The sequence below is a fragment of the Mustela erminea genome, chromosome 10 (genome assembly GCF_009829155.1).
Source record: "Mustela erminea isolate mMusErm1 chromosome 10, mMusErm1.Pri, whole genome shotgun sequence".
Classification (NCBI taxonomy): Eukaryota; Metazoa; Chordata; class Mammalia; order Carnivora; family Mustelidae; genus Mustela; species Mustela erminea.
In genome coordinates, this window is record NC_045623.1 from 82,944,221 (window position 1) to 82,970,464 (window position 26,244).

General features: G+C 46.0%; 1 protein-coding gene and 1 long non-coding RNA gene across 8 annotated transcripts in view; one reads left to right on the forward strand and one right to left on the reverse strand.

Annotated features, from left to right (window-relative positions):
- KIAA0319L (KIAA0319 like) overlaps positions 1–12,582 on the forward strand; it is a 90,991-nt gene extending 78,409 nt beyond the window's left edge. For 5 of the 6 annotated variants that reach the window (XM_032361594.1, XM_032361597.1, XM_032361596.1 and 2 more), the window contains 5 exons: positions 2,632–2,774; positions 3,600–3,722; positions 4,277–4,367; positions 5,938–6,029; positions 11,332–12,582. In XM_032361594.1, coding sequence (XP_032217485.1) covers positions 2,632–2,774; positions 3,600–3,722; positions 4,277–4,367; positions 5,938–6,029; positions 11,332–11,519 — 637 coding nt within the window. In that variant the 3' untranslated portion in view covers positions 11,520–12,582. Of the gene's footprint in view, positions 1–2,631; positions 2,775–3,599; positions 3,723–4,276; positions 4,368–5,937; positions 6,030–6,128; positions 9,821–11,331 lie in introns of those variants that run through there. The other variant, XM_032361595.1, reaches the window with a different exon arrangement.
- On the reverse strand, positions 12,133–25,685 carry LOC116601021. 2 transcript variants are annotated; one of them, XR_004289893.1, is made up of 2 exons: positions 24,364–25,685; positions 12,133–12,836 (listed from the first exon to the last, which is right to left on the reverse strand). It is a non-coding gene; the product is annotated as an uncharacterized LOC116601021 (long non-coding RNA). The 2 variants fall into 2 exon arrangements; XR_004289892.1 differs by lacking the exon at positions 24,364–25,685 and adding an exon at positions 13,877–14,314.
- Between the last annotated feature and the right edge of the window lie 559 nt (positions 25,686–26,244).

Below are 26,244 nucleotides of genomic sequence, written 5' to 3' on the forward strand. Positions count from 1 at the left end.
TCTGACAGCATTGGTACCAGTGTGCTGGGTTTTGTCTCCGAAACTGGAGGCAAGGCCATCTGCTTTGAGGAGGTGAGAAGGAGGTGGGTAGCTTAAGGAAAATGGTAAAGGTTGGGAACAGGAGTTCCAGAAAAGGGTTTTGGCTCTGAGCGGTATTGAGGTCTCAGGCAAAGTTAGAGACAGGAGATGAGAGTGGTGGTTCCCAACTCCAGCTACATGACAGAACACCTGGAGATTGTTGTTGTTGTTGTTTTTTAATTTTTATTTATTTTTTAAATTTCTTTTCAGTGTTCCAGAATTCATTGTTTATGCACCACACCCAGTGCTCCATGCAATCCGTGCCCTCCACAATACCCACCACCAGGCTCACCCAACCTCGCTCCCCCCGCCCCTCCAGAATGCTCAGATTGTTTTTCAGAGTCCACAGTCTTGCATGGTTTGTCTCCCCACACAGGGAGTTTTTACCGAATATGCCGTTAGCTGTGCCTCACCCCCCAAGATGAGGATTCAGTTGGTCTGGAGTGAGGTCTGGGCACCTGAAACCTCAGAGCTCTCTACATGCACACAGTTGGGGCTTACTGGGTCAGAGCGTGATGACTAGGGCTTTCTCTTTAAGCTCTGCTGGCTGCCTGAGAGTAGGAACAGGGCGAGTGGCTGCTTAGATTGACCGGAGCTGGTAGGGATCAGGGCAGACGCAATGCTGATTCGTGAGCAGGTGTGCTGCTGGAAGTGTCCCGAAAGGGTTTGCTGGCACACTTACCCTCACTGCATCTGGACGAGGATGCAGGATCACAGTGGTTCTGGGTTTCTGGCTTGGACTGATGGGCCTAGTTGAGGAATTCAGGAGGAGGATGGGCGTGCAGGGAATCTACGACAGTGGGAAAGAGCACAGGGCTGACACCAGACAAGCCTGTCAGTGTCAGCTCTGGGATGATGAACAAGGCACTTCCCCTCTCTGAACCTGGTGTGCGCTTGTAAAAACGCTAGTCCCCTTTCATAGGGTTGTTGCTGAGAATTACATAAGAGGATGTTTATACAGTCCCTACCACACAGAGAGTGCTCAGTTGGTGCTTATTTTAAGTTTGAGACCTGTTGGATTGGAAGTGCCTGAGAGAGAGATGGGGTGGGTATTCTAGCAAGCTTTTGTAGATGTGGTCATTCAAGAGAGACAAGGAGAGAAGAGGTGAAGGTTTGAGGGTTACTGGTATAGAGAGAGGAATTGAAATTGTCAGCATGGATTAGGTAACTGGGAGAAAATAATGAGAAGTGAACCACAGATCCTTTATGGCAAAGGTTTGTTTTTAGATTCTGGAATTTATAATACCCCACTATTCATCTCGCCGCACAGCAAACTTACAGAAAGTCTTTTATGACAGTGCTTCCCAACAGGTTATGTCGTACCAACACAGGAAGCAATGCCATGTGTGGGGCACTTTGGGTTAAATCGATGAGGCTGCTTTACCGGAAGGAACTGATCCGGGGCCTCCGGGTCCCAGCAGCCACCCTGTGTGCCAAGGGGATCGCTTTCGTGGATGCACTTAACAACCCAGTGTGACCCACTGATTACAAAGGTTTGGCTGTGAGAGTACTGTGGAGTCATGGGCTCCCTGAAATGAAGACCGAGGCATAGAGAACAGACTTTGTGCCCACATAAATGTGAGGTCAAACATGGTATGCCTTGGACAGAAACTGACAGAAAAGCAAACAGATTCTGGATATGGGGTAGCATAGTCTTGCACCAACCACACCACTGTGTCGGGTCTTTCTTGTTGCTATTGTAGTAATGATCATTTGGCTGTTCTGATCCATGGATTATGTGCTTTTTTTTTTTTTAAAAGATTTTATTTATTTATTTGACAGAGAGAGAGATCACAAATAGGCAGAGAGACAGACAGAGAGAGAGATGAGGAGAAGCAGGCTCCCTGCTGAGCAGAGAGCCCAATGCGGGACTCGATCCCAGGCCCCTGGGATCATGACCTGAGCCGAAGGCAGAGGCTTAACCCACTGAGCCACCCAGGCGCCCCGATTATGCGCTTTTTAAAAAAGATTTTATTTATTTGAGAGCGCACAAGCAGGGAGCCTGATGCAGGGCTCGATCCCAAGACCCCGGAATCATGACCTTAGCTGAAGGCAGACGCTTAACCGACTGAGCCACACAGGTGCTTCCATGGATAATGCTTTGATGCTGTCCGACAGCAGACATTTTTCAGGGCACTGTGGTCTGTCTTACAGGTAACCTAGACATAAATGCAACAGCCCCACACTACAGTCTCAGCTGTTTAAAGGCTGGCAGCAGACACGTAGTAACCAAACAAATTCCCGTTTTCCTGACCTCCAGTGACTGGTTTGGAATAAGTCCTCTTGTGAGCTGGGACAGCTTAGGGCATTGCTGAAAGCACAAGTTTTGGAGTCAGACATCTCAACATTGGGATTTGGCTCTGCCATGATTAACTCTGTGATCCTTGCAAGTTACTTAACCCTTCCGAGCCCACACTGTCTTCTGTGAAATGGAGAGGACACGGAGAGCAGCTTAGCCTAGTGTCCAGCACAGCGTGCGGTGCTCTGTAGCGAATGTAGCTGCCGCTGCTGGGCACGGCTTCCGCTCACTCACATTGTCGCGTGTCTCTGCAGCACCAAGATGGTATTTTTTGTTCAAAACGAGCCTCCCCACCAGATCTTCAAAGGCCATGAAGTGGCAGCGATGCTCAAGAGTGAGCTGCGGAAGCAAAAAGCAGACTTTCTGATATTCAGAGCTCTGGAAATCAATACTGTCAGTGAGTAATCCTGGGCAGCTGGGAAGAAGAGCCTACCCAGAGCCCACAGCTCCCCGCAGCCCCGCTGTCCCCAAGCTTCGTCTCCTGTTTTCGAGGAGCACGGAAACAATCACTTTGCTCCACCAGCAGTGTCCTGAAAGCGTCCCGACTCGGTGCAGGGGTTCTTCACCTGGGTTCCATGGGCCCGCGAGACAGTGGTCAGAGTAGTGGGCTGGGAGCTTGAATGAGAAAAAATGACGTCTTTATTTTCACCCACCTCTAACTGAAATCTATTACTTCCTGCTATTGTGAAGGTAGGCAAAAACCCCAGTAGTATTAACTGAACCTGTGACTTTTAAGGCAGTAGAAATCACAGGTAATTTCATAGCACATTACATGACGAAACGTCATTTTTACTCATCATTACTTCAAAATTATGGCAGTTCTTAGACCCACTGCTAGATCTGGTTACTTAATGTTTTCATAAAGACACACATATATTATTACGTTCTTAAATATTTCAAATATGTGCAATATCATTGCTTTCCTTCATAATACTGTGTATTTTATTTTGGCATTAATGTGATGCACAGAAGGGGTCTGTGGGCACTGAGAGATTAAGAACTTCCCACAGGGAGCGGCAGCAAAGCAGGACAGCTGGACTGTGCCAGTGGCCTTGCTCCCTACTGCTGCCTGATCTGCCTGTGACCATCACGGTGGCCGGGCGGCGTGCATGCCGGCAGAGGCCCCCAGGCAGGGGCACCGCAGTTCCATCCTCATGTGCGCTGGCAGCCGTTGGGCCAGCCCTGACTCCTGTCCCCCCGTCCCCTTTCCCGCTGCTTTCAGCGTGCCAGTTGAACTGTTCTGACCATGGCCACTGTGATTCGTTCACCAAACGCTGTATCTGCGACCCTTTCTGGATGGAGAACTTCATCAAGGTGCAGCTGAGGGATGGAGACAGCAACTGTGGTGAGTCTTCTGCTCGGCACCGTGCCAATGGCTTTGGCGCTGAACGTAGTTCTGAGTTGAGCAGGTGGGTGGTGGTGTTTCCGAGGCAGATGAGCAAGCGAGGAGAACTCTGTGTATGTTCTGTTTGCAGAGGACTTTTACTTCCTTCCTCCACGCTGCTCCGGGTTAGAGCAGGATTCTGCAGCAGGCTTGTACGAAGAACCAGGCTTAAGTCCGACCGAGTGCAAACTGCAGCCTAGGTTGGATCAGCTGCACGGCCTCCTTTTTGGAGTGCCTCTGTGCGGCAGCCCAGTGGGAGCCCTCAGATTTCTGCATGCCCCCGCCCCCTGAGAAAGCTCCTTACAGCCTGCCCCTCTGCCCCACGGGCTCAGCAGGGACAGTGCAGGGGGTTGAAAGCTTCGGCTGCTGCCTACAGCTGCGAGGTCTCCCCTGTGCTGGGCTGCTGTGGGGCTGCCTTGTCTGCAGAGCCAAGCCACCTGCTGAGGCCGGGGCACCCCAGGCCGCCCTCCTGGCCTCTGTCTTCACAGCCCTCTCCATTTTGTTTCTCTTGGCAGAGTGGAGCGTGTTGTATGTTATCATTGCTTCCTTTGTCATTGTTGTTGCCCTGGGAATCCTGTCCTGGACGGTGATCTGTTGTTGTAAGAGGTAAGATGGAGTCTCTTCGGAAATTCATTAAAGCTTCTAGCTGTATATTCATTAGGGAGGTATCTGGCATCTTCCACACGGAAGACACTGAGTCTTGGCATCCCTTGTTTCCTGTCATGGCCTGAGGCAGGTGCAAAAAGGCTTTCATCACCCTCTCCCACTCTTGAGGACCGGGGCGCACTCCCTCAGCCAAGTGGCTGTCACTGTACCGATTTGCAGCCTGGGAAGTGTGGCCATGACCAGGTGGGAGCAGGAGGGCCCGTCTGTGCGCCTGGCTCACCTCTCTAGGGCTGTGTTTCTACTCCACACCTGCCTCAACACATGAGTTCTCAATTCTTTTGCCCTTCTTTCTAGTTGGGATTCATGTGTCTACGTGTTTCCACATATTTGTGGACTTCGGTTAGTCATGATTAAACTAGAATCTTGGAATCTTCTTATCTAGTCTTATGGTATTTAGGGAATGTTTATTAGATGTTTTTTCATTATTAATAAGTATGATTTCTGCATTATTTGTGCCAAGTACCAGGATAATATTTTGGGTTTTTTTTTTTTTTTTTTTTTTTTTTAATGCATATAACCCCCTTTTCTCATCTCACAGCTAAGGAAATGTAGGCTCAGGAAAATGGCCTCACCTGTCCATGGACACACAGTTAATTAGTAGCAGAGCTGAGATTTAACCTGCAATTTAACTGCACGTAAAACAAAGTGAAAACAATTTTAAAAAATTACCATTAATAGCTTGGTTTAATGCTTTCCTCCACGCTCTACCCCTCAAGCGTCAGTTTCTTGTTCTCTTGATTAATAGGAAGACACGGAGCATGTCTGACTTCAGGTTGCTTCCCTTCCCTTGCGGCTGTGACCTACAGCTTAGGCACCTGTGCTGAGCCCTGCACATGGGCATACCAATCACTGACATTTACAAAACTGCTTTTTTACCTGAAACCTACCTACCTACCTACCTACCTCGAGAAGATAAGTACATATAGAAATGCTTGTGCTGTGTTTAAGATTCACAGGCAGATTCCTACAGAGATCAACTGACCAAGGACAAAGTTTCACAGCCTTCTTGGATGTCTGCAGATATCAGTCACTTCTTGACTCCAGCCTCCTCTCACTCCCCCCTTTACATAAAATTAGCTCAGATCTCACGCTGGGGAAAATGGTTCTATGGGATAGGAGTCCACCATCTCCTCGTTTTGTTGGCTTTCTGAGTCTAGTTGCTTTTCTTGCCCCAAGTGTCTTTCCCCTTGGCTGTCGTGTGGGGAGCGTGGCGAGCTTGTACTCCGCTACGGCTATGTTTTTAACCAGTCTCTACTTCCTTGCACTGTGCAGTGGTGACTCCTTGGTCAGACAGTCATAGTTCCCTTCCCTTCCCGGAATTGGTGAGGAGTATGTGAGGAACCAGTCACAGCTGTCACCTTCCCTCAGCTGGGAAGCACGGGAAAAAACAGTCTTCCTGTTAGGCAGCTCGCAGGGGACAGGGCGCTCTCTGTAATCTGGCCGTCACCTGAGCTACCTGTCTCACGCAGAACCCCCTTCTTGAGCAGCGGTGGGGGATTGTGTTTTTCAGGCAGAAAGGAAAACCCAAGAGGAAAAGCAAGTACAAGATCCTGGATGCCACAGATCAAGAGAGTCTGGAACTGAAGCCAACCTCCCGAGCAGGTAGTGGCCCTTGGGGTTAGGGGTGGGGCCTCTAGATTCGTGCACTCTCCCCGTGAAGAGCCACCGTCATTAATTCCCTCCTAAATCTGTCGCTAACAGCTGTTCGTTCTGGAAAAGCGTTTTGTCTATTGCTTGATGAAGGTGGAGGGCTGACCTGGCACCACCCTGGCAGAAGCCGTGTGCTGGATGAGCTCTGAGCTGGGGCCGCTTCTCAGGATTGCTTCACTTTGCTGAGGGACTCAGCCTCTTGCTCTTGTTGGCCAGTTCATTTGCCTCAGGGTTCCCTCCTGGCTTTCAGCTTCTCAAGCTGCCTCCAGTAGTCAGGCCTAGGGACCTGGGTCTCTTAGGCCTTAACTAGTCTGTCCTGTCTGGGCAGACAATAAGGTGGGACAGCTCTCCAGATGTCCTCCTCCGTGGGCCTTCCTCTCCCATCTTCCTCTAGCCAGTATTTGGCAGACGCACAGGCTCTGCTGCTGTCCCGCAGCAGGCGGGAGGGCAGCTTGCCTGCTGGCTCCGGTGTGCGGGGGCCCATCTGTCCGGTGCCTCCCACCCAAGAATCACCAACTGCGCCAGCTTTGAGGTGGCTTCGGTGAGGGTGTGGGCAGGGGCGCCCTTCCTTGGCCTGGTGTCGCCGGCAAGGTTTCCGTGCACCGAGGCCCTGGTAGGCATCGAGTATCTGTGGGCTTCTAGAGCTATTCCTAAACACTTGGCAAGCAGAACTGTTCTTAGACAAAGTACGAAACAGCACTCATAGTCAAAGCTTTGTATTAGGAGAGGCGGAAGGGGAGTACAAAGCGTTCTAAGACACAAGCTCTGCCCTCGGCATTCCAGGCTACAGAGGGAGCAAAGGCACATCAGAAGAAAACAAATGCTCTGAGGTGGTCTGGGCCTGCACCTGGGCAGCTGGATTCGGGAAGTCTGCGGGGTGGCACCGGGAGGAGGTGTGGGGCTCCTTAGGCAGGAGAGGGGTCTGGGGGTAAAAACATGCACAGTCCACCCTAAACATAGCAGCCAAGGTTGTTTTCACATGACTCCCAAAGTTTCTCCACCCCTTGAAATCCTTCAGTGGCTGACTTTGGGTCTGGCCGACGTGGCCTTGGGTGACCTTTCATCTGTTTGCTTCTCTGAGATCTTCCTCCTTGTTGACCTCTCTCTTCCTCAGCGAGTTCTGCTGGTTCATATTTCTGTCCAGAAAGCTCCTTCTCATCCCTCCCTTAACCTGCTCACGTTGTGCTCATCTCTCTGCCACGTGTCTGTTTTGGCATTTCTCTCCCTGTATTATACTAGTTATGTGCGTGTCCCCTTACCAGTCAGTGAAATCGCTGAGGGCAGGGACTGTGTCTTACTCCTTAGTGCCCGTGGATTGAGACCACTGTGTGCCAGGCCCTCTGCCAGACACTGGGGACGTTACGGTGAGCTCACCACAGACTGCTCCTGTGCAGCTTCTCCCAGACAGACACGAAACACATGGACTCACAGCTGTACAGAATGTGGTAATAAAAGGTCTTCACAGGAACATAAAGAACGCTTGAACTGAGACTCAAGGGAGGAGTAGGCGTTAGCCACACAAGGACTCTGAGAAAGAGCAGTCCAGGCAAAGGAGCAGAGTTGGTAAAGGCCCAGCTGGTGGAAGGAGCGGAGGGCATCTGACGAAGGAGAAGGGAACCTACTGGACATGGCGAGCACAGGGTCAGTGCTGCGCAGGTGAGCAGGGACCTGGCTATGTGCTCCCTTCTGAGAGCAATAGGGAGCCCCGGGCAACTTTTTAAGGAGGTAAATGATCTGTTTGACTTCTGTCTTTAAAAACCCTGACTGCTATGTGAGGGAACTGGAGAGGCAAGAATGGGTGAAAGGATTCGATAGAAAGTCCTAATGGTGGCGAGGTGATGACATAAGGAGAGGCCCAGAGATTCCAGGTGCCTTTGCAGGGAAGATGGGATGCAGTTTGGAGTGTGCTGGCGAAGGGGTGTGGAAGAAAAGCAGACATGCAGTCTGGTCCCTGAGCTGCTGTTTTGAGAACGTGTGGATGGGGTGGTACTGGAGAAGAGTAGTGGTTAGTTAGGACCCTTGTGAATGGGGCTGAGGAAATGAGGCTGAAAGACTGACAAGGACCAAAGTGTAAAAGCACTGAAAATCAGCCAAAGGAGGTAAGAATTCTGATGGTGATAAGTGTCATCTTGAACGTGCTGGCTTAGGAAAATCAGTCTAGTGGACGCCAGCAGGGAGATTTTTGCAGTGGTCTAAGAGGGAGGTGACGATGGCTCAACCAGCATGGGGTAAAGAGGATGGAGGAACAGTAAAGATCAGGGCTGACTTCTGACCTGAGGGACAGAGAATGACTCCATAGACAGAATTAAGGCATTGGAGCAGTGATAGCTTGGGTAAGAAAAGATGAATTTAGTTGAACTCAGTAGAATGGTTGAACTGCCAAGCATCAATGTAGGAATCTTCTAGATACTCATGAGGGTCAACACAAAAGTGGGTCACATCCCTTCTGGGAAGGATACTGAGGGACAAAAGAGGAGTCCAGAACTGAAGAGCCCGAGAAGGACCATCAGTGAGGGAGGGGGGCATCATTAGGGAATGGACAGGAGTGTCTGCTGCTGCAGAAGACAGAATGTTTCCACGATCACTGAAGAAGTTTCTGGTCATCTAAAGAGCTGGAGGTAGGATGGGGACTGGCAGCAGAAGACAAATGCAGATTGTTCAGGCAGTGAGTCCGTGGTGAGGAAATGGACTGTGACTATTGAGAAGTCCTTTACGAATGGAGCAGTAAGTTGTGGAGAAGCAGAGTGGGGCTGGAGGGCAAGGTTGCAGGCAGAAATGAAGATAGAGGTGAGGCTCCAGAGGAGGAGAGAGGGAGTGGGGGGAAAGGAGAGGGTGCGGGATACAGGGAGTTGCTTTGGCAAGACAGCGTGGAGGGAAAGGCTGGGGGAGGGCATGAGAAAGTGCTGCATTGGAGGGGCAACATGCAAAGGAGGCAGATGTCCAGTGAAAAGGGGTTGTGGCAAGGGAAAGCCCCACGGTGGCCAGTTGCATCTGGTCACCAGGGTGAAACCAGAGGACAGCCAGGAGGGCCCTTCTGTGCAGAAAGTGTGTAGCTGAGGCAGCAGTGAGAGTCCCTGGGCATTTAGGCTTATGCAGCTGACCAGGCTGAAGCCCCGCTCTCATCCTAGACTTGGCCCATGAGTGGGTGCAACCCAGAGTAGAGCCACTAGCAGGACAGGGAGAATGGGATTCGGGCCTGTCAGCATAAGGCTTAGAATGGGAGTTCTTCAGCCTGAAGCGTGGGTTTAGCAGGCCATTTGGTGTGTGGAGGTAAGCGGGCATCGACCCTGTCTGGCGGGACCCAGGCTGAGCTTGCACGAGGGGTCTTTGGGGAGCTGCAGCGCCGAAGGCCACCAGGCAGGGCCTGAGGGATGACCACCCTCAGAAGACCTGGTTTACATTCAGCAACTGTGGTTCTGGGGTTTGTTTCGCTACTTTATTGACTTTTCAAAGCTTTCTATTGAGTATATTAGATTGAACCATATAAAATTACGGGTATTTGACTCTCTGACCTTTAAAAATGGTGGTTTTTTTGTTTTTGTTTTTTTTTTGTTCTTTTTTGTGGTTCAGTCTAACGTACAGAAGATCATAAGGACAGCTTGATGGGTTTCGATAAGTGAACATACCCAAATAATCCACCCCCTTTCTTTCCAGTCACTGCGTTCCCCCTGCCAACTTCCTTCTGCCATCTTGGAGTGGTTTACATAAATGGAGTCACTACATTTGGCCCCTTCCACTCACCATTACATTTGCAACGTTCACATGTTGTTAGGTAGAGCACGAGTCTGTTCTTTCCCTGCTGTGTCGTTTCCCCTGTGTGAAGGTCTTTGGCGGGTATACAGTCGTCAGGCAACTGAATTCTTTCTGTTTTTGGCTGTTATGAGGAGTGCCGCTGCAAACGCTCTGGTCCGTGCCCAGCTTGTACTGTTTAGTGGGGGAAATCGCTCAGTTCTCCAGGCAGAGCGGGAGTTCGTGTGGGCAGGTTCGTGTGAGTGCTGTCTACTGTGGAGCCAGGCACGGGTTCCTGTCCTCAGCAGCCGTGAGGGGAGGAGGGCTCGGGACCAGCTTTGAGAGAAGGAAGCTTCATGTGGGTCCTTGGAGGGGCCTGCTCCCACAGGACAGAAGGAGAAGGGTATTTCAGCTGCAGGGGCAGAGCTGGGGTTTGGGGGACCTTGACTCTTACGTTTGCCACTGTCCTCCACCACAATGGAGCGGCTCAGGGTGCTGGTGTCAGCCTTATGTCATTCTGCCCAGAATGAAGTGAAAATATTCTGAGAATCCTGAGAAACACTCCTTCAGAGTTTCGGGGGATCTGGGTGGGCCCAGGGGAAAGGGAGAGTGATTGTTGGATATGGGGGGGTTCAAACACACCTCACCTGTCTGGTCACCTTTTTAAGAAAGGAGGTAGTTTAGGTCCAGGGTGGGTGGTGTGGGGCCAGAAGCACTGCCACGCTGGGTCCTGGCCCTGGGCATGTCCCGCTCCTTGTGCTGCTGGCTCTGCCTGCCTCTGGCTTTTTCTGGCACAGCTTCTGCAGCCTCAGGGATGACACAGAATGAAGGTGACTCCAATGGTTTGCAGAATCTCAAGCATCTTTTCTGACCTCGGGTGTTCCTTATGGGTCCTTGTTTGTGCGTTCGGATGAACTGATGGCTTGGGACTGTGTCTGGGAGCCCTGGTACTCCGGTCAGGCGCTCCCAGTAGGAGCGACCTCTCGGAGGCAGGGGCCTGTTCTCCCTGCTCTCCGCCTCCCGTACGCGCGCCATGGAGCCGGAGCAAACCCCTCTGGGGCATGAGGCTGTATCCTTCCTCAGTGTGGAGAACTCGGGCAGGCCCTTTGCCATCCATGCTGAGCCAGGACACGGTGAAAAGTTCCTCTAGAGCTGACCTCTTGTTGTGTTTTCCTGCCTCCTGTGGGAATTCCATCCTGTTCATGAGGTGAGATGATAAAAACATTCCACATTTCAACGAGGAGAACACTGTTGGGTGGCAGTAAGCGGAGCTAACAGATGCCGGAGGTCAGGAACCCACACTGCGCCCCAGGTCTGTTGGTCCCATCTACTGTGTGACTTTCCTGAAGGAACTGCTCCAGCTAATCAGGACTGGGACAAGGACTCAGGGAGCCCCTCACAGCCTGGACAGACGGCGGGGACGTTCCCTGTCCCTCTGCTTCTCTTCAGGCTGGGAGAAGGGTACAGGGCCTGGCTAAAGCCGAGGAAGGTGTGTGCTTCTGACCCTGGATTCGGTTTCTTGCAGGCAGCAAACAGAAAGGCCCAATGCTGAGCAGCAGCCTGATGCGCTCTGAGTCGGAGCTGGACAGCGATGACGCCATCTTCACGTGGCCAGACCGAGAGAAGGGCAAACTCCTGCATGGTCAGAATGGCTCTGTGCCCAATGGGCAGACCCCACTCAAGGCCAGGAGCCCACGGGAGGAAATCTTGTAGCCACCTGGTCTGCTTCCTCAGGGGTGGGCAGTGCCAGGGTCCAGAGCATTGCTGGGCTGGTCCTCAGACCTCCCATGTGTGGGCAGCTGTTCTTCCAGCGTCTGCTGGTCACTCCACCCTAATCCCCTCCACCAGAGCTGCTGGTACTTGAATCCAGAGACATTCTCCAGGAACCCTGAATGAAGCTGTGAATGAAGAGGTTTCCTCTTTAAACCCTTCTGGTAGCCCCACCTCCACCCCAACCTCCTCACCTCAGGGCCTCCTTTCTCGCAAACCCCTCCCCTGCTCCAAGGGCCATCCAGGCAGCTCCCAGCCTCCTCTCCTGCTCCCTGCCCGGAGTGTTGCTGCTCCCAGGGTGCCTGCACAGGGAGGCCGGGCTGTGCCCCCAACACCTGGCTGTAGAACCAAGCATTCCCAGCCTCCAGCTCCCAGGCCTGCCTGTGGGCATGTTCTTTGTTTCCTTCTTTGGGACAGAATGCACCCCTTTGGTGCATCCCTTAGGTCCGGAGGAAGTGGTAACCCCGTCCTCACCACTGATGCCGGTGTCCAGCCGAGATTCCGGGAGGACTGTTTCAGGAATGGGGAGGGACCCCTCTGGCTGCACTGTTGTGTCAGACAGGGGGCGGGCCACAGACGTGTCCCTTCCTCCTCCTGACCAGCGCTTCAGGGCTCAGGCCCCCCCCACCCTGAGCCAGCAGGAGACAGTCACATGCTGACTGGAAGGTGACGGCATGAGCGCATGTGTGTGACTGCCCCACCGCGGGTCCTCTGTGTCCACCTACGTCTTCTCCATGTGTCCCTTGCATGTGTGTGTCAGAATGTGCGTGCATCAGCTCCTCATAGGGCTCTCGGCTACCTGCAAGGCAACCTTGACCTGGACAGACTTTTAGCTCCTTGGAACAGAGACTTCCTGAACCCCTCGGGCCCTGTCACCGGTTCCTCAGCCATGTTCTGAGTGTTGAGGAACGGGAGCTTCGGGGGAGTGACTTTTTGGAAAGAGACTTAGTTTACACTACTGCACTACTGTCTGTTGTGAGATGATTAAACATGCTATTTAATTGTATGTGTGCCTGCCAGGTGTGCTGCGTCGCTGACCTGTACCATGGGTCCAGTCATCTGCGCATCCCGGTGATGGGGTGGCTTCCAGGAGGCAGGCTGCAGGCCTGGCATCATCAGTGCGTATGGCCGATGGTGCTGGAATTCTGCCTCAGTTGCTGCTGGCTGGGCGGAGGAGTGCACGCTCCTGGCCCCCTGCCGGCTAGCTGCTCCTCTCTAGCTCTCAGGGAGGCAGGCTTTCTGTCCTCTTCTCCGTACCTTCTGTTAACACAAAAATGATTCATTCCCCCACCCTCTTGGCCAAGCAGGGGATTCAAAGTGTCCTGATGCACAGGGTGTAGATTTGAGATTGCTGGGCCCCTGCACTTCCCTTTAGGATTTCCAAAGCAGTAAGGGCAGCCTCGTGCCCCTGGAACACTGCAGTGTTCGTGGAGCAGTCTGCACAGCATGGGGGCTGGGGAGGAGGATTGGTGTACAGTTTTGGGACTCCCAGGGAAGGGAGGAGAGGGGACAGTGGCATTCATACTGTACCCAAGGCCCTGTGTATAAAAACCCACTGGGGGTGGGCAGTATTGGCTCTGTTTTTCCAGATTCAGAAACTGAGGCATAGCAAGAAGTAACTCCGTCCACATACAATAAATGACAGAATTAGAACTCGGGCCCTGCAGAGTCTATTTGGTCTCCATCAAAATTCCCTGGGAGGCTTGACACTGTGGGGCCCCAACTGCAGAATTTCTGACTGAGAAGGTCTGCGGTAGAAGAGAATGTGCCTTTCTACCAGGTTCCCAGGGGATGCTCTGCTGCTGGTCCAGGGACCACACTTGAGAGAACCAGTGGGTCTAAAGGCACAATATATAGTGCAGCATCAACAGAGGCAACAGGTGTCCCATCCTGAAGGAGGTGGTCGGAGGTCATCGGAGAAGCCAAAGCTCAAACTGCTCCAGGCTGGGTGTATGGGCTTCCTCAGTTGTGCAGGTCAGGCTACACGGGAGGAGGCAGAGGGGCAGGTGACCAGGACCTGGGGAGCTGAGTGTGACAGAAAAGCTGTAAAGAATTCAGGAAGGAACTACAGGATCTGACCACTTACTGGCTTTGTAGAATTTTCCTGTTCTGGCAGGTGAGTATCATTTCTGTATCTAACTAACCTCAGCCACAGCTCACTGAGGATATGCCTCCGTCTCAGAGCTGAATAAATAAAAAGGGCAAAATCCAGGAACTGATGCTGCTATCCTCCATTTGCCTCCAGCTCAGGAGCACTGAAATACCCTTTCAGCATTACAAAAGCACCCATGTCCTCTTACTCATTGTCCTGTTGCTAGTCCCCAGCACAGTGGCTGGTCCACACTTCACAGTGGAACACAGAGGGTGGGTGAGACGTGGTTCCTCAAAGGGAAATGGCAGCCGAACAAGGGAAAAGAAGGCAGATCTCATCACTGCTGATCTGAGCTGACACCTGAGGAGGACACAATCCACTAAGTTCCCAGTAATATTACTTAGGGAGTAGAATAAAGAGAAGGAATTAAAATATGAACAGTAACAAAAAATGGGGGGCTGGGGATCAAGTAATGACTGAAATTAAAGTAAGCTAAGATCCTTCCATAGTAGGACAGTAAAAAATGATGATTAGCTTTAGAGTTTAAGTCATGTATTCATGTTTTAAGTATTGAGAAAGCCACTGGGAACTAGAATATGTAACATCTACACCAGACAAGGGGAGAAAAAAAAAATTAAGAACACATCAATCAATGGAACTAAATACAGGAAAGAAGGGGGAAAAAGCATTAAAAATGTGACACTTAAATGGGCAAAAGCTATCAGACTGGGTATTAAAACCACCACCACCATCACTTCCAAACAGAAGTTAATAGATTGAATATATTTGTAAAACTATGTAAGAGAGACACCTAAAATATAACTGAAAGACTGTGTGTGTGTGTGTGTGTGTGTGTGTGTGTGTGTGTGTGTGTGTGTGTGAGAGAGAGAGAGAGAGAGAGAGAGAGATAGTAAGTTATACTACGGGCTTTGGCTCCTATTAAGACAACGAAGTGGCTCCCTTCCCCAGAATCTACCAAAAATCCCTCCCAAATCCTGTAAAAACCCGTAGGAGACTGAAGGTCATCATAAACTGGGAAGTAGGGCATCAGTGACAGTGAAATTGTCTGCCTTTGCTGTACATGGGATCGTCAGTCACATACGTCACTGCTGTCAGTGGGACACTATTAGGGCAGCCCAAGAGCTCTGCTGGGATGAAAAAGGATGGGTTTGTGATGCCTGGGAGGCTCAGCTGGTTAAGGGTCTGCCTTCGGCTCAGGTGGTGATCCCAGGGTCCTGGGATGGAGTCCTGCATTGGGCTCCTTGCTCAGTGAGGAGCCTGCTGCTTCCCCTGCTTGTGGTCCCTTCCATCTCTGAAAAATAAAATCTTGAAAAGAAAAGGGATGGGCTAGGCTACTCTTGGGATTAAAAAACCTTCTCCAAAGCCCCAGGGCTGGTAGATGACAGCTGGGAAGTTGCTGCTGCTTCCTAAGGATCTGAAGGTAAATCTTTGAACACCTACTGGAGGGAGTGGTCAACAGTGACTATGAGGTATCTGGAGGTCATTACTTTCCCCTGCTTAAGCTGGCTTGGACAGGATAGACCTGGCCCCTGGCCCTGGCCTTTCATCAGTAAATGTCACCAGACAGGAACTGGTGCTGTGAAGGAACATGACAAGCTTATAGGCCAAAGTAACCAGATGCTGCCTGAGGAGTAAAATCCTCAGCCCCCAAAGACCGCAAACTAAACATACACACTGGCAAGGAAATGAAAATAAAGCAAAATAAATGTAGAGGGAAATATTAGCCATATGAAACAGGAATAAGAACCACACTGGAGGGGCGCCTGGGTGGCTCAGTGGGTTAAAGCCTCTGCCTTCGGCTCAGGTCCAGGGTCCTGGGATCACCACTGGCTCTCTGCACAGCAGGGGCAGAGTAGTAGTGCCAACATCTGAGTAAATGGGAGTCCTTGAAGAAAGGGGGAAAAGTGCAAGAGGAAATATCTGAAGATATGACAAACTGACCATAATTAACAATGAAAGAATTCATGGATGAAAAGGTAGGGAAATGTACAAACAGAAACACTATAGTAAAAGATATTTAAGACCATCTAAGAAAAGCAAAAACTCTGAAAGATCCCAAGAGAAATGGCAGATCAATTACAAAGAGAAAAGAACCAGACTGACATCAGGTCTCTTAATAGTATCCTTAAGTGAGAGACAAAGAATCACATTTCCAAAAAGCTAAAGGAAAAGAAACTTTGAACTCAAAATTCCTATCAAGACAAACTCATTTAAGCATGAGAATGTAATAAAAAATATTCTCAGGGCACCTGGCTGGCTGAGTCAGTGGAGCATGTGACTCAGTCTTGGGGCTGTGAGTTCAAGCCCCACAATGGGGGCAAAGTTTACTTAAAACAAAAAACAAGAAACACAAAACACAAAAAAACCCCAAACTCTCAGGAATACAAAGCTTCAGAATTTTTCACAAAAGATCCATTTTAAAAATACTCTTGGAAGAAGCAGTAAAGTATGAAAAATAAATTTAGACATGAGAAGAGCTATAGGAAGTAAAAATGAGCAAATAAAATACTCTGGCAAAGTCTGTAATCTGCAACAGCCTGGGCCAATGGAACACAAAATGAAATATATCAATAATCTAAAATCAAAACTCCAAAGAGTACCAACTTGATACAGTTGGGAAGTCCAAAGGAACCTAAGAGTATAATAGTCTTACTGGGAAGATTTAGATGGTAGTTACACCAATTTGGGGGGGGGGTGGTAAACAGAAATGATTAGTATTTAGTAAAATCAATAAAAATAAAACGGGAATATATTACTACTTTTAAACAGGTAGAAGAAAATTTTCCATTGCTACTCCATGGAAAGCAAGGGGGAAACAGAGTACAGTACCTAAGCTCTGAAATACCAGCAGAAATAGGTCAGTTGGGAAGATGGCGGAGTAGGAGGACCCTAAACTTACCTCCTCCCACAGAGGCAAAACACTCATATCAATATAAATAACGCAGAAAAATGATCCAAAGCCTGGCAGAACAAACTCCACAACTAAAGGAAGAGAAGGGGCCGCACTGAAGAAGGTAGCCAGTAGTGCAGGGAAGGGGTGGGGCGGGGTGGTGAAAAGACTCACATCAGGCAGCCCATGATCAGGGAGGATGAATCTCTGTAATATTTGCCTTTGAAAGCAACAGGGGCAGAATTCTGTGAGTTCTCACAACCAGAGGGATTTAAAGCCTAGGGTTTTTTTTTTTTTTAAAGATTTTATTTATTTGACAGAGATCATAAGCGGGCAGAGACAGGTGGGGAGGCAGGGAATCAGGCTCCCTGCTGAGCAGAGAGCCCTATGTGGGACTCGATCCCAAGACCCTGAGATCATGACCTGAGCCGAAGGCAGACACTTAACCCACTGAGCCACCCAGGCACCAGCCTAGGATTTTAAAACTCTGCATGCTCAGCTCTTAGGAAAGACTGGCTGCAGGGCCTTAGAAAGCAAAGTCCCCACCCTTAAAGAGATAGCACAGCCTGTGCAAAGTGCAAAAACAGCATGGAAGGAGCAGTTTCAAAAAAACACCAGGTGGAGATGGGAGGGTGAGTGATTTACTAATCTTAGAGCAGGGCCTGGAAGAACAGGGATCACAGAAAGATGCCTCCAGGAACAAAGAAGCTGGCAGTCACCATCTCCTTCCCTCACACCCCAACATAAACCCAACCAGCAGGGATCCTGCCCTGATACTTTATTTAAATTCCTCGCACCAACAATCCCCACCCCTCCTCACTTCTGCGTATCTGCTCTTCTCAGTGACACTCACCATTAAGTCTTGGTGGTTCTAGCCCCACTCCAAAAGACCAGTGCAAACCTTGCCGAAGTATCTCCTGACTCCTGTTTTATGGGACCTCTGGGGTGGCAGGATGGGGAAGGAGGAGGCATCCGGCCTCTTTTCCCAAGCAGACCACCACACCACATACCTTGTTTCAATGTGCCCCACCCCTGCTGGGGATCAAACACTGCCCACAATGGTCAAAAAGAACCTCCGCATGCAGCTGGAGTAAGGAAAAAGAGGCCAGACTCAACAGCAAAACACATACAACACACAGAGGAGACACTCCCTGAAGTGCTGGGCCCTGGGGAGCAGGGAACATAGCACTCTGAACTTCAGGGCACTAAGGGACCTCTTCTTCATAAGGCTATTACTGTTAAAAGCAAGAGTAGTTAACCTTCCTAATGCACAGAAACAGACACACAAAGTTACGAAATGAGAAGACAGAAAAATATGTCCCAACTCAAGAACAGAACTAAACCACAGCAAGAGACCGAAGTAAAATGTATATAAGTAATATGCCTGATAGAGAATTTATAGCAATGTTCAAGATACTCAATGAACATAAGAGTGGATGATATCAATGAGACCCTTAACACAGAAACAAAAAGAACCGGACACCAAGAACACAGAGCATCTCAGAAGACAGAGAAGAGGAGGCAAAAAATTTATTTGAAGACAAAAGAGCTGAAAACTTCCCTAATCTGCAGTGGGAAACAGATAAACAGATCCAGGAGGCTACCAGAGACACCCCTAAAACTTTAACCTGAGGAGGTCCACACCAAGAAACACACTAATTAAAATGGCAAAGAAGGGCATATAGGTGGCTCAGTCGGTTCAGCATCTGCCTTCGGCTCAGGTCATGATCCTGGGGTCGAGCCCCGCATTGGGCTCCCTGCTTGTCGGAAAGCCTGCTTCTCCCCCTCCCTCTCCCACTGCTTGTGTGCCCTCTCTGTCTGTCAAATAAAATCTTTTAAATAAATAAATAAGTAAAAATGGCAAAGAATAGGGGTGCCTGGTTGGCTCAGTCAGATAAGCTTCTGCCTCTGGCTCAGGTCATGATCTCAGGGTTCTGGGATTGAGCTCCACATCAGGCTCCAGGGAGCCTGCTTCTCTCTCTGCCCCTGCTTGTGCACTCTTTCTCCCCCTTTCTCTCTCCAATAAATAAAACCTTTTTAAAAATGGCAAGAAATACTACTAAAGAAAAAAAAATTACAAGTAGCAAGAGAAAAGACCACAGTTACATATAAGGTAAACTCCAGAGGTTATCAGGTTTTTTTCAGCAGAAATCCTGAGGGCCAGAAGGGAATGGTTTGATAGATTCGAAGTGCTGAAAGGGAAAATCTACAGCCAAGAATTACTCTATCCAGTAAGGTTATCATTCAAAATAGGAGAGGGACTGTTTCTCAAACAAAAACTAAAGGAGTTCATGACCACTAAATGAACCCTAAAAGAAATTAGTATTAAAGGGGACTCTAGGGGCGCCTGGGTGGCTCAGTGGTTAAACCTCTGCCTTTGGCTCAGGTCATGATGTCAGGGTCCTGGGATCAAGCCCCACATCAGGCTCTCTGCTCAGCAGGTAGTCTGTTCCCCTTCCTCTCTCTCTGCCTGCCTCTCTGCCTGCTCGTAATCTCTGTCAAATAAATAAATAAAATCTTTTAAAAATAAATAAATAAATACTTTTTTTTAAAAAGGGGGGGGGCTCTAAGTGGAAAGATCCTAAGTGGAGTATAAAAAAAAAACCCCACAAAACCACAAAAAGTAAAAGTAAGTATTTCTATAAAAATAAGTCAAGGATTAATAAAATAAAAGGATGCAAATGACAACATATACCAAAACACAGGGAGGAGTGGAATAAAGAACAGGTTCAAATCTAAGCAACATCAACTTAATATAGACTACAATATACAGAAGATGTTACAGCCAAACCTAATGATAACCAGAAATGAAAAACCAGTAATAGATATGCAAAGATATGCAAAGAATCAAGAGAAACAAATCCAAGTATATCACTAAAGCAAGCCAACAAATCATGAGAGCAAGAGAAGAAAGAATCAGAGAAAAATCTATAGAAACAACTACAAAACAAGTAACAAATGGCAATGAACACCTATCCATAACTACTTCAACTGTAAGTAGACTAAATGCTTCAATTAAAAGACAGAGTAACACAATGGATCAAAGGCCCACCTATATGATACCTGTAAGCGACTCGTTTTAGACCTAAAAAGATAATGTAAGGAGAGGGGAGAAACATTTATCATGTAAATGGATGTCAAAAGAAAGCTGAAGTAGCAATATTTGTATCAGACAAAACAGACTTTAAAACAAAGACTGTTGAAAAGAGACTAAGGACACTATATAAAAATAAAGGGGACCAAACTCAACACCCAAAGAACAAATAATCCAATCAAGAAATGGGCAGAGGACATGAACAGACATTTCTGCAAAGAAGACATCCAGATGGCCAACAGACACATGAAAAAGTGCTCCGTATCACTCGGCATCAGGGAAATACAAATCAAAACCACAATGAGATATCACCTCACACCAGTCAGAATGGCTAAAATCAACAAGTCAGGAAATGACAGATGCTGGCGAGGATGCGGAGAAAGGGGAACCCTCCTACACTGTTGGTGGGAATGCAAGCTGGTGCAGCCACTCTGGAAAACAGCATGGAGGTTCCTCAAAATGTTGAAAATAGAACTGCCCTATGACCCAGCAATTGCACTATTGGGTATTTACCCTAAGGATACAAACGTAGTGATCCAAAGGGGCACGTGCACCCGAATGTTTATAGCAGCAATGTCCACAATAGCCAAACTATGGAAAGAACCTAGATGTCCATCAACAGATGAATGGATCAAGAAGATGTGGTATATATACACAATGGAATACTATGCAGCCATCAAAAGAAATGAAATCTTGCCATTTGCGAGAACATGGATGGAACTAGAGCGTATCATGCTTAGCGAAATAAGTCAAGCAGAGAAAGACAACTATCATATGATCTCCCTGATATGAGGAAGTGGTGATGCAACATGGGGGCTTAAGTGGGTAGGAGAAGAATAAATGAAACAAGATGGGATTGGGAGGGAGACAAACCATAAGTGACTTTTAATCTCACAAAACAAACTGAGGGTTGCTGGGGGGAGGGGGTTTGGGAGAAGGGGGTGGGATTATGGACATTGGGGAGGGTATGTGCTTTGGTGAGTGCTGTGAAGTGTGTAAACCTGGTGATTCACAGACCTGTACCCCTGGGGATAGAGTATTATGCCTCCATCAGAAAGGATGAATACCCAACTTTTGTAGCAACATGGACGGGACTGGAAGAGATTATGCTGAGTGAAATAAGTCAAGCAGAGAGAGTCAATTATCATATGGTTTCACTTATTTGTGGAGCATAACAAATAGCATGGAGGACATGGGGACTTAGAGTGGAGAAGGGAGTTGGGGGAAATTGGAAGGGGAGGTGAACCATGAGAGACTATGGACTCTGAAAAACAATCTGAGGGTTTTGAAGGGACGGGGGGTGGGAGGTTGGGGTACCAGGTGGTGGGTATTATAGAGGGCACGGATTGCATGGAGCACGGGGTGTGGTGCAAAAATAATGAATACTGTTATGCTGGAAATAAAAAAAAAAATTAATAAAAAAAAAACAAAAACATGTAGCACAAAAAAAATAAAAATAAAAAAAAAATAAAGGGGACAAGCAAACAAGAGGGTATAATAATTGTAAATATTTACGCACACAAGATGGGAGCACTCATAAAACAGTTAATAACAAACATAAAGGACATTACTGATAATAATACAATAATAGTAGGGGACTTTCACACCCCTCTTAAGTGGATGGGACATATCATCCACATAGAAAATGAACAAGGAAACAGTGGTTTTGAATGACCCCGATACCAAAACCAGATGAAGACACCATAAACAAAGAGAACTACAAGCCAACATCTCTCATGAATACAGATACAGAAATCTGCAACAAAGTATTAGTAAATGGAATCCTACAATACATTAAAAAAAACACAAATACATCACGATCAAGTAGGATTTATTCCTGGGATGCAACAGTGGTTCAATATTCGCCAAGCAGTATGACTATTTTCAATAAGAGAAAGGATAAAAACTAGATGATGATTTCAACAGATGCAGAAAAAACATTCAACGAAGTACAATATCCATTCATGATAAAAATCCATCTGCAAAGTAGGCCTAGAGGGAATGCACCTCAACATAATAAAAGTCTTTATACGAAAACCCACAGCTAACATTATACTTGATGGTGAAAAACCATCAAGTAGGAGTTTTTCTCCTAAGGCCAGGAACAAGGTAAGGACATCCGCTCTTCACCACTTTTATTCAGCACAGCACTTGAAGTCCTAGCCACAGCAATTAGACAACATAAAAAAATAAAAGGCATCCAGATTGGTAAGGAAGAAGTAAAACTCAGGATATTATATACAGAAAACCCTAAAGACTACCCAAAACTACTCGAACTGACAAATGAATTCAGTGAAGTTGCAGGATATAAAATTGATGTCTAGAAATCTGTTGTATTCCTATATACTAATAGTGAAGCAGCAAAAAGTGAAATTAAGAAAATAACCACATCTTCAATTTCACCAAAACCAATAAAATATCTAGAAATAAACTTAACCAAAGAGGTGAAAGACCTGTACTTTGAAAACTTTGAGACACTGGTAAAGAAATTCAAGGTGATGTGAAGAAGGAAAGACATTCTGTGCTCATGGACTGAAAGCACAAGTATTGTTAAAATTGCTATACTACCCAAAGCAATCTACAGATTTAATGTAATCTGAATCAAAATACCAATAGCATTTTTCACAGAATTAGAACAATCCTAAAATTTGTATGGAACCATAAAACCTCAAACAGCAAAAGCAATGCTCAAAATGAAAAACAGGAGCATCTGGTGGCTCAGTCAGTTCAGTGTCTGCCTTCGGCTCAGGTCATGATCTCAGAGTCCTCAAATTGAGTCCCACATCAGGCTCTCTGCTCAGCAGTGAGTTGGCTTCTCCCTCTGCCTCTGTGATCTCTCTCACTTTCATGCTCTCGTCAATAAATAAGTAAAATCTTTTTTAAAAAATGAAAAAGAAAAAACTAGGTATCATGATTCCAAATTTCAGTTATACTACAAAGTGGTAGGAATTAAAACAGAATGGCAGTGGCATAAAAATAAACATATAGGTCAACAGAACAGAACAGAAAACCAGAAATAAACCCACAAGTATTAATTAATCTTTGACAAAGGAGGAATGAATATAGAGTGGTAAAATGACAGTATCTACAACAAATGGTATTGGGAAAACTGGACAGTAACATACAAAAGAATGAAACTGGACAACTTTGGGCCACTCTTTTCATCATATACAAAAACACTCAAAATGGATTAAAGACCTAAATGTGAGTCCTAAAACCATAAAAATCCTTGGGCAAAGCACAAAGAGTAATTTCTCTGACAGAGGCCATAACAACATTTTTCTAGATATGTCTTCTGAGGCAAGGGAAGTAAAAGCAAAAACAAACTACTGGGATTACATAAAAATAAAAAGCTTCTGTACAGCAAACAATGAAACTAAAAGACAACCTCTAAGTGGAAGAAGGTATCTGCAAGTGACATAAACAATAAAGGGTTAGTATCCAAAATATATAAACTGATATGATAAAATAATCCAGTTAAAAAATGGGCAGAAAACAGAAAAAGGCATTTCTCCAAAGAAGAAATACAGGTGGCCAAGAGACACATGAAAATATGTTCAACAGCACTCATAATCAGGGAAATGCAAATCAAAACTGTAATGAGATATCACTTTACATCTGTCAGAAAGGCTAAAATCAAAACACAAGAATTGGTGATGATGTGGAGATAAAGGAAAACTCTTACACTGCTGGTGGAAATGCAAAGCGATCCAGTAATAGCACTACTGGATATTTACCCCCAAAATACAAAAACACTAATTCCAAGAGATTACATGAACGCCTATGTTTAATGCAGCATTATTTACAATAGCCAAGCTACAGAAGTAGCCTAAGTGCCCACAGATAGATGAATGGAGTATTACCCAGCCATGAAAACAAATGAAGCCCTGCCATTTGCAACATGGGTAGAGCTAGAGTATAATGCTAGCAGAGCATTGTCAGAGAAAGACAAATACCATATGATGTCACTTATACATGGGAAGAAATAAGCAAAGGGGGGGAGGGGGAGAGACAAATCAAGAAACAGATTCTTAACTACAGAGAACAAACTGATGGGTTACCTGAGGGGAGGCAGGTGTTGAGGGGGATGGGGGAAACTGGTGATGGGGATTAAAGAATACACTTATCACAATGAGAAGAAAAATAATGGTAGACATAAGTTCTAATAGTAGTTAAAATGAATATAAACATTTTAGACTTAACTGAAGACAGACTCCCACTCCTTCTTTTCCATCTTCACCAGCAACTTTTGCACAGAATTAGCATTTGAGGATGCAAAGGGTGTGGAGTAACTGGGTGTGCCCAGAGCCCAGGCAGTCTGCTGGTGAGGGGTACCACAGTGAAGCAGCCTAGCAGCAGAGCAAATGAGGTGGTGGGTGGCCAGAACGGTAAGGAGACAGAAAACATTGTGCAAGTAAGTAATTCAGAAAGTAAGTGCATATATTGAGAATAATGGGAGCCGGATTTCTCAATGTTTTATAAAATGATTTATGAATGTGTAAAGGGAGAAGGCTAGAAAGAACCCCAACCAAGGGGTTGGATTGAAATTTCAAGAAATGTTAAGAACTCACAAGCTAAAATAAATGGGTGGATGGAAAGATATAGTTGTATACAGTTATGTGATATGTGTGTAATTTGTTTATGGATTGACTGATTCTATACACCAATAGGACATAAGAAACAATTTTACCTCAGTAAGATGAGCACCAAGTGCTAAGGCATTAGGATTCCACGACGGATTCCAAGATTAGGGCAGGGAAAGTACAGAATAATCTTGGAACATCTTGTTTTGAGTAAGTAAATGCTGAAAAAATGATGGGGAGATATCAGAAGGACATAGGAGGCGACCAGAACAGGCTTCCATTGGTTAAATCTAGGACAATCTGAGTATTAAAACAAATACTGAGAGTATCAGATTATAACCCAATGAGTAAAATAGGAATCCATGAGTCTATACTGATATAAACAAAAGAGTAAAAAATTAAAAGATTCTATGAATTCTATATAAAACATCTAACAATAGAGAGCAAAAATGATGGGAAAACATTATCAGGCAAATGTTAATTATGGGAAAGGTAAGGGATCAATATTTATAGTATCTGAGAAGACAGAATTCAATACCGAAAAAAAAAAAGACTGAGAGACTGCATACTGATTAGAGCAATTAATCAAGAAAATGGATTTTAGTATACCTCAAAGATAGCCTGAAAACTGACAAAATTTTAGGCAAGGAAAGGGAGGGTGGATAACACTTGGGTTAAAAAAGGAAATGAGAAAACACCTCCAAACAGACTGATGATAATAAAATCATGTCTGAATCTAGGGACACCATTAAAGAGCTGAAGGGAAAAATAGATCTGAAGTCATCTTTCATTTTCATGAAATCATTTTCAGCAGTAAGAATGATTAAGAATGAATAAAGCAATTCATTCAATTTAAAAATGAATCAAAAAAACAAAACAAGAAACATAGTAACAAAATCAGAAATAAGGAGAAAAGTAAGACTGACAAAACCAAATGATGGTTTTTTGAAAAGATTCTTGGATAAGATGGATAAGAAAAAAGAGAAAAGGCAAAGAATACCAAATACAGAATGAAAGAAGGAAAAAAAATTTATGAACGATATGTTAATAAAGCTGAACATAAATGAAACTATGAAAAACTTATAAAATTACAGAGAAAATATAAAATTATAGAGAAATATAAAAATCCAAATTGACATAAAAAATTTGAATAGGCCAGTGAACATTCAGTGAATTAAAATGGCAAAGACCTCCCCTTTAGAGGGATAAAAACAATTAACAGAATTATAAATTTTATAGTTTGACTATACATTCAAAAAAAGGTTTTCTGTAAGTTCCACAAAATGGAAAAGGAATAAAACCTGCCCAATTCTTTTTGAGTCTAGTAATTCTAGACTCTAGAACTAGTGATTCTAGAATCTAGTGATTCCAAATTAATTCATTTCAGATGAGAATTCAAGAAAAAAATTAAGAAATATTTCACTTGTGATTACAGATACAAAAGCAAAACAAAATACTAGCTAGCCAAACCTAACAGTATATACATATTTTTAAATTAATAAGGGTTTGTAAATAAATGCAGAAACTGTCCAACATAAGAAAATTAATGTGCTTCATAACATTAATAAAGGCAAAAAATAAGGACTATTAAAAAAGGACATCTGCAAGTTCAATACTTTTTTATAACAAAAAAAAAACTCATGGCAAACTAGAAATAGAAGGGAATGTCCTTGGTAAAGGTTATATATCTAATCCAAAAGTATATATTAAAAATACATGTAAAACCAGGGTTTCATCAAGGAATGCAAGGGTGGTTTGAGATCAGAAAACTCGATCAATGTATTTCACTAAATGAATAATAATACAAATTATATAGATACATAAAATGCATTTGGTAATAATCTTTTATTTAGTGGGGGGAGGGGAGGTTTTTTGTTTTGTTTTGTTTAGTAAAAGCTATCAAAACTTTCCTATCTTGATGCTTAAGATTGCCTTCCAGACTGGATATACAGTTGACCCTCAAAAAACATGAGTTTGAACTGTAAGGT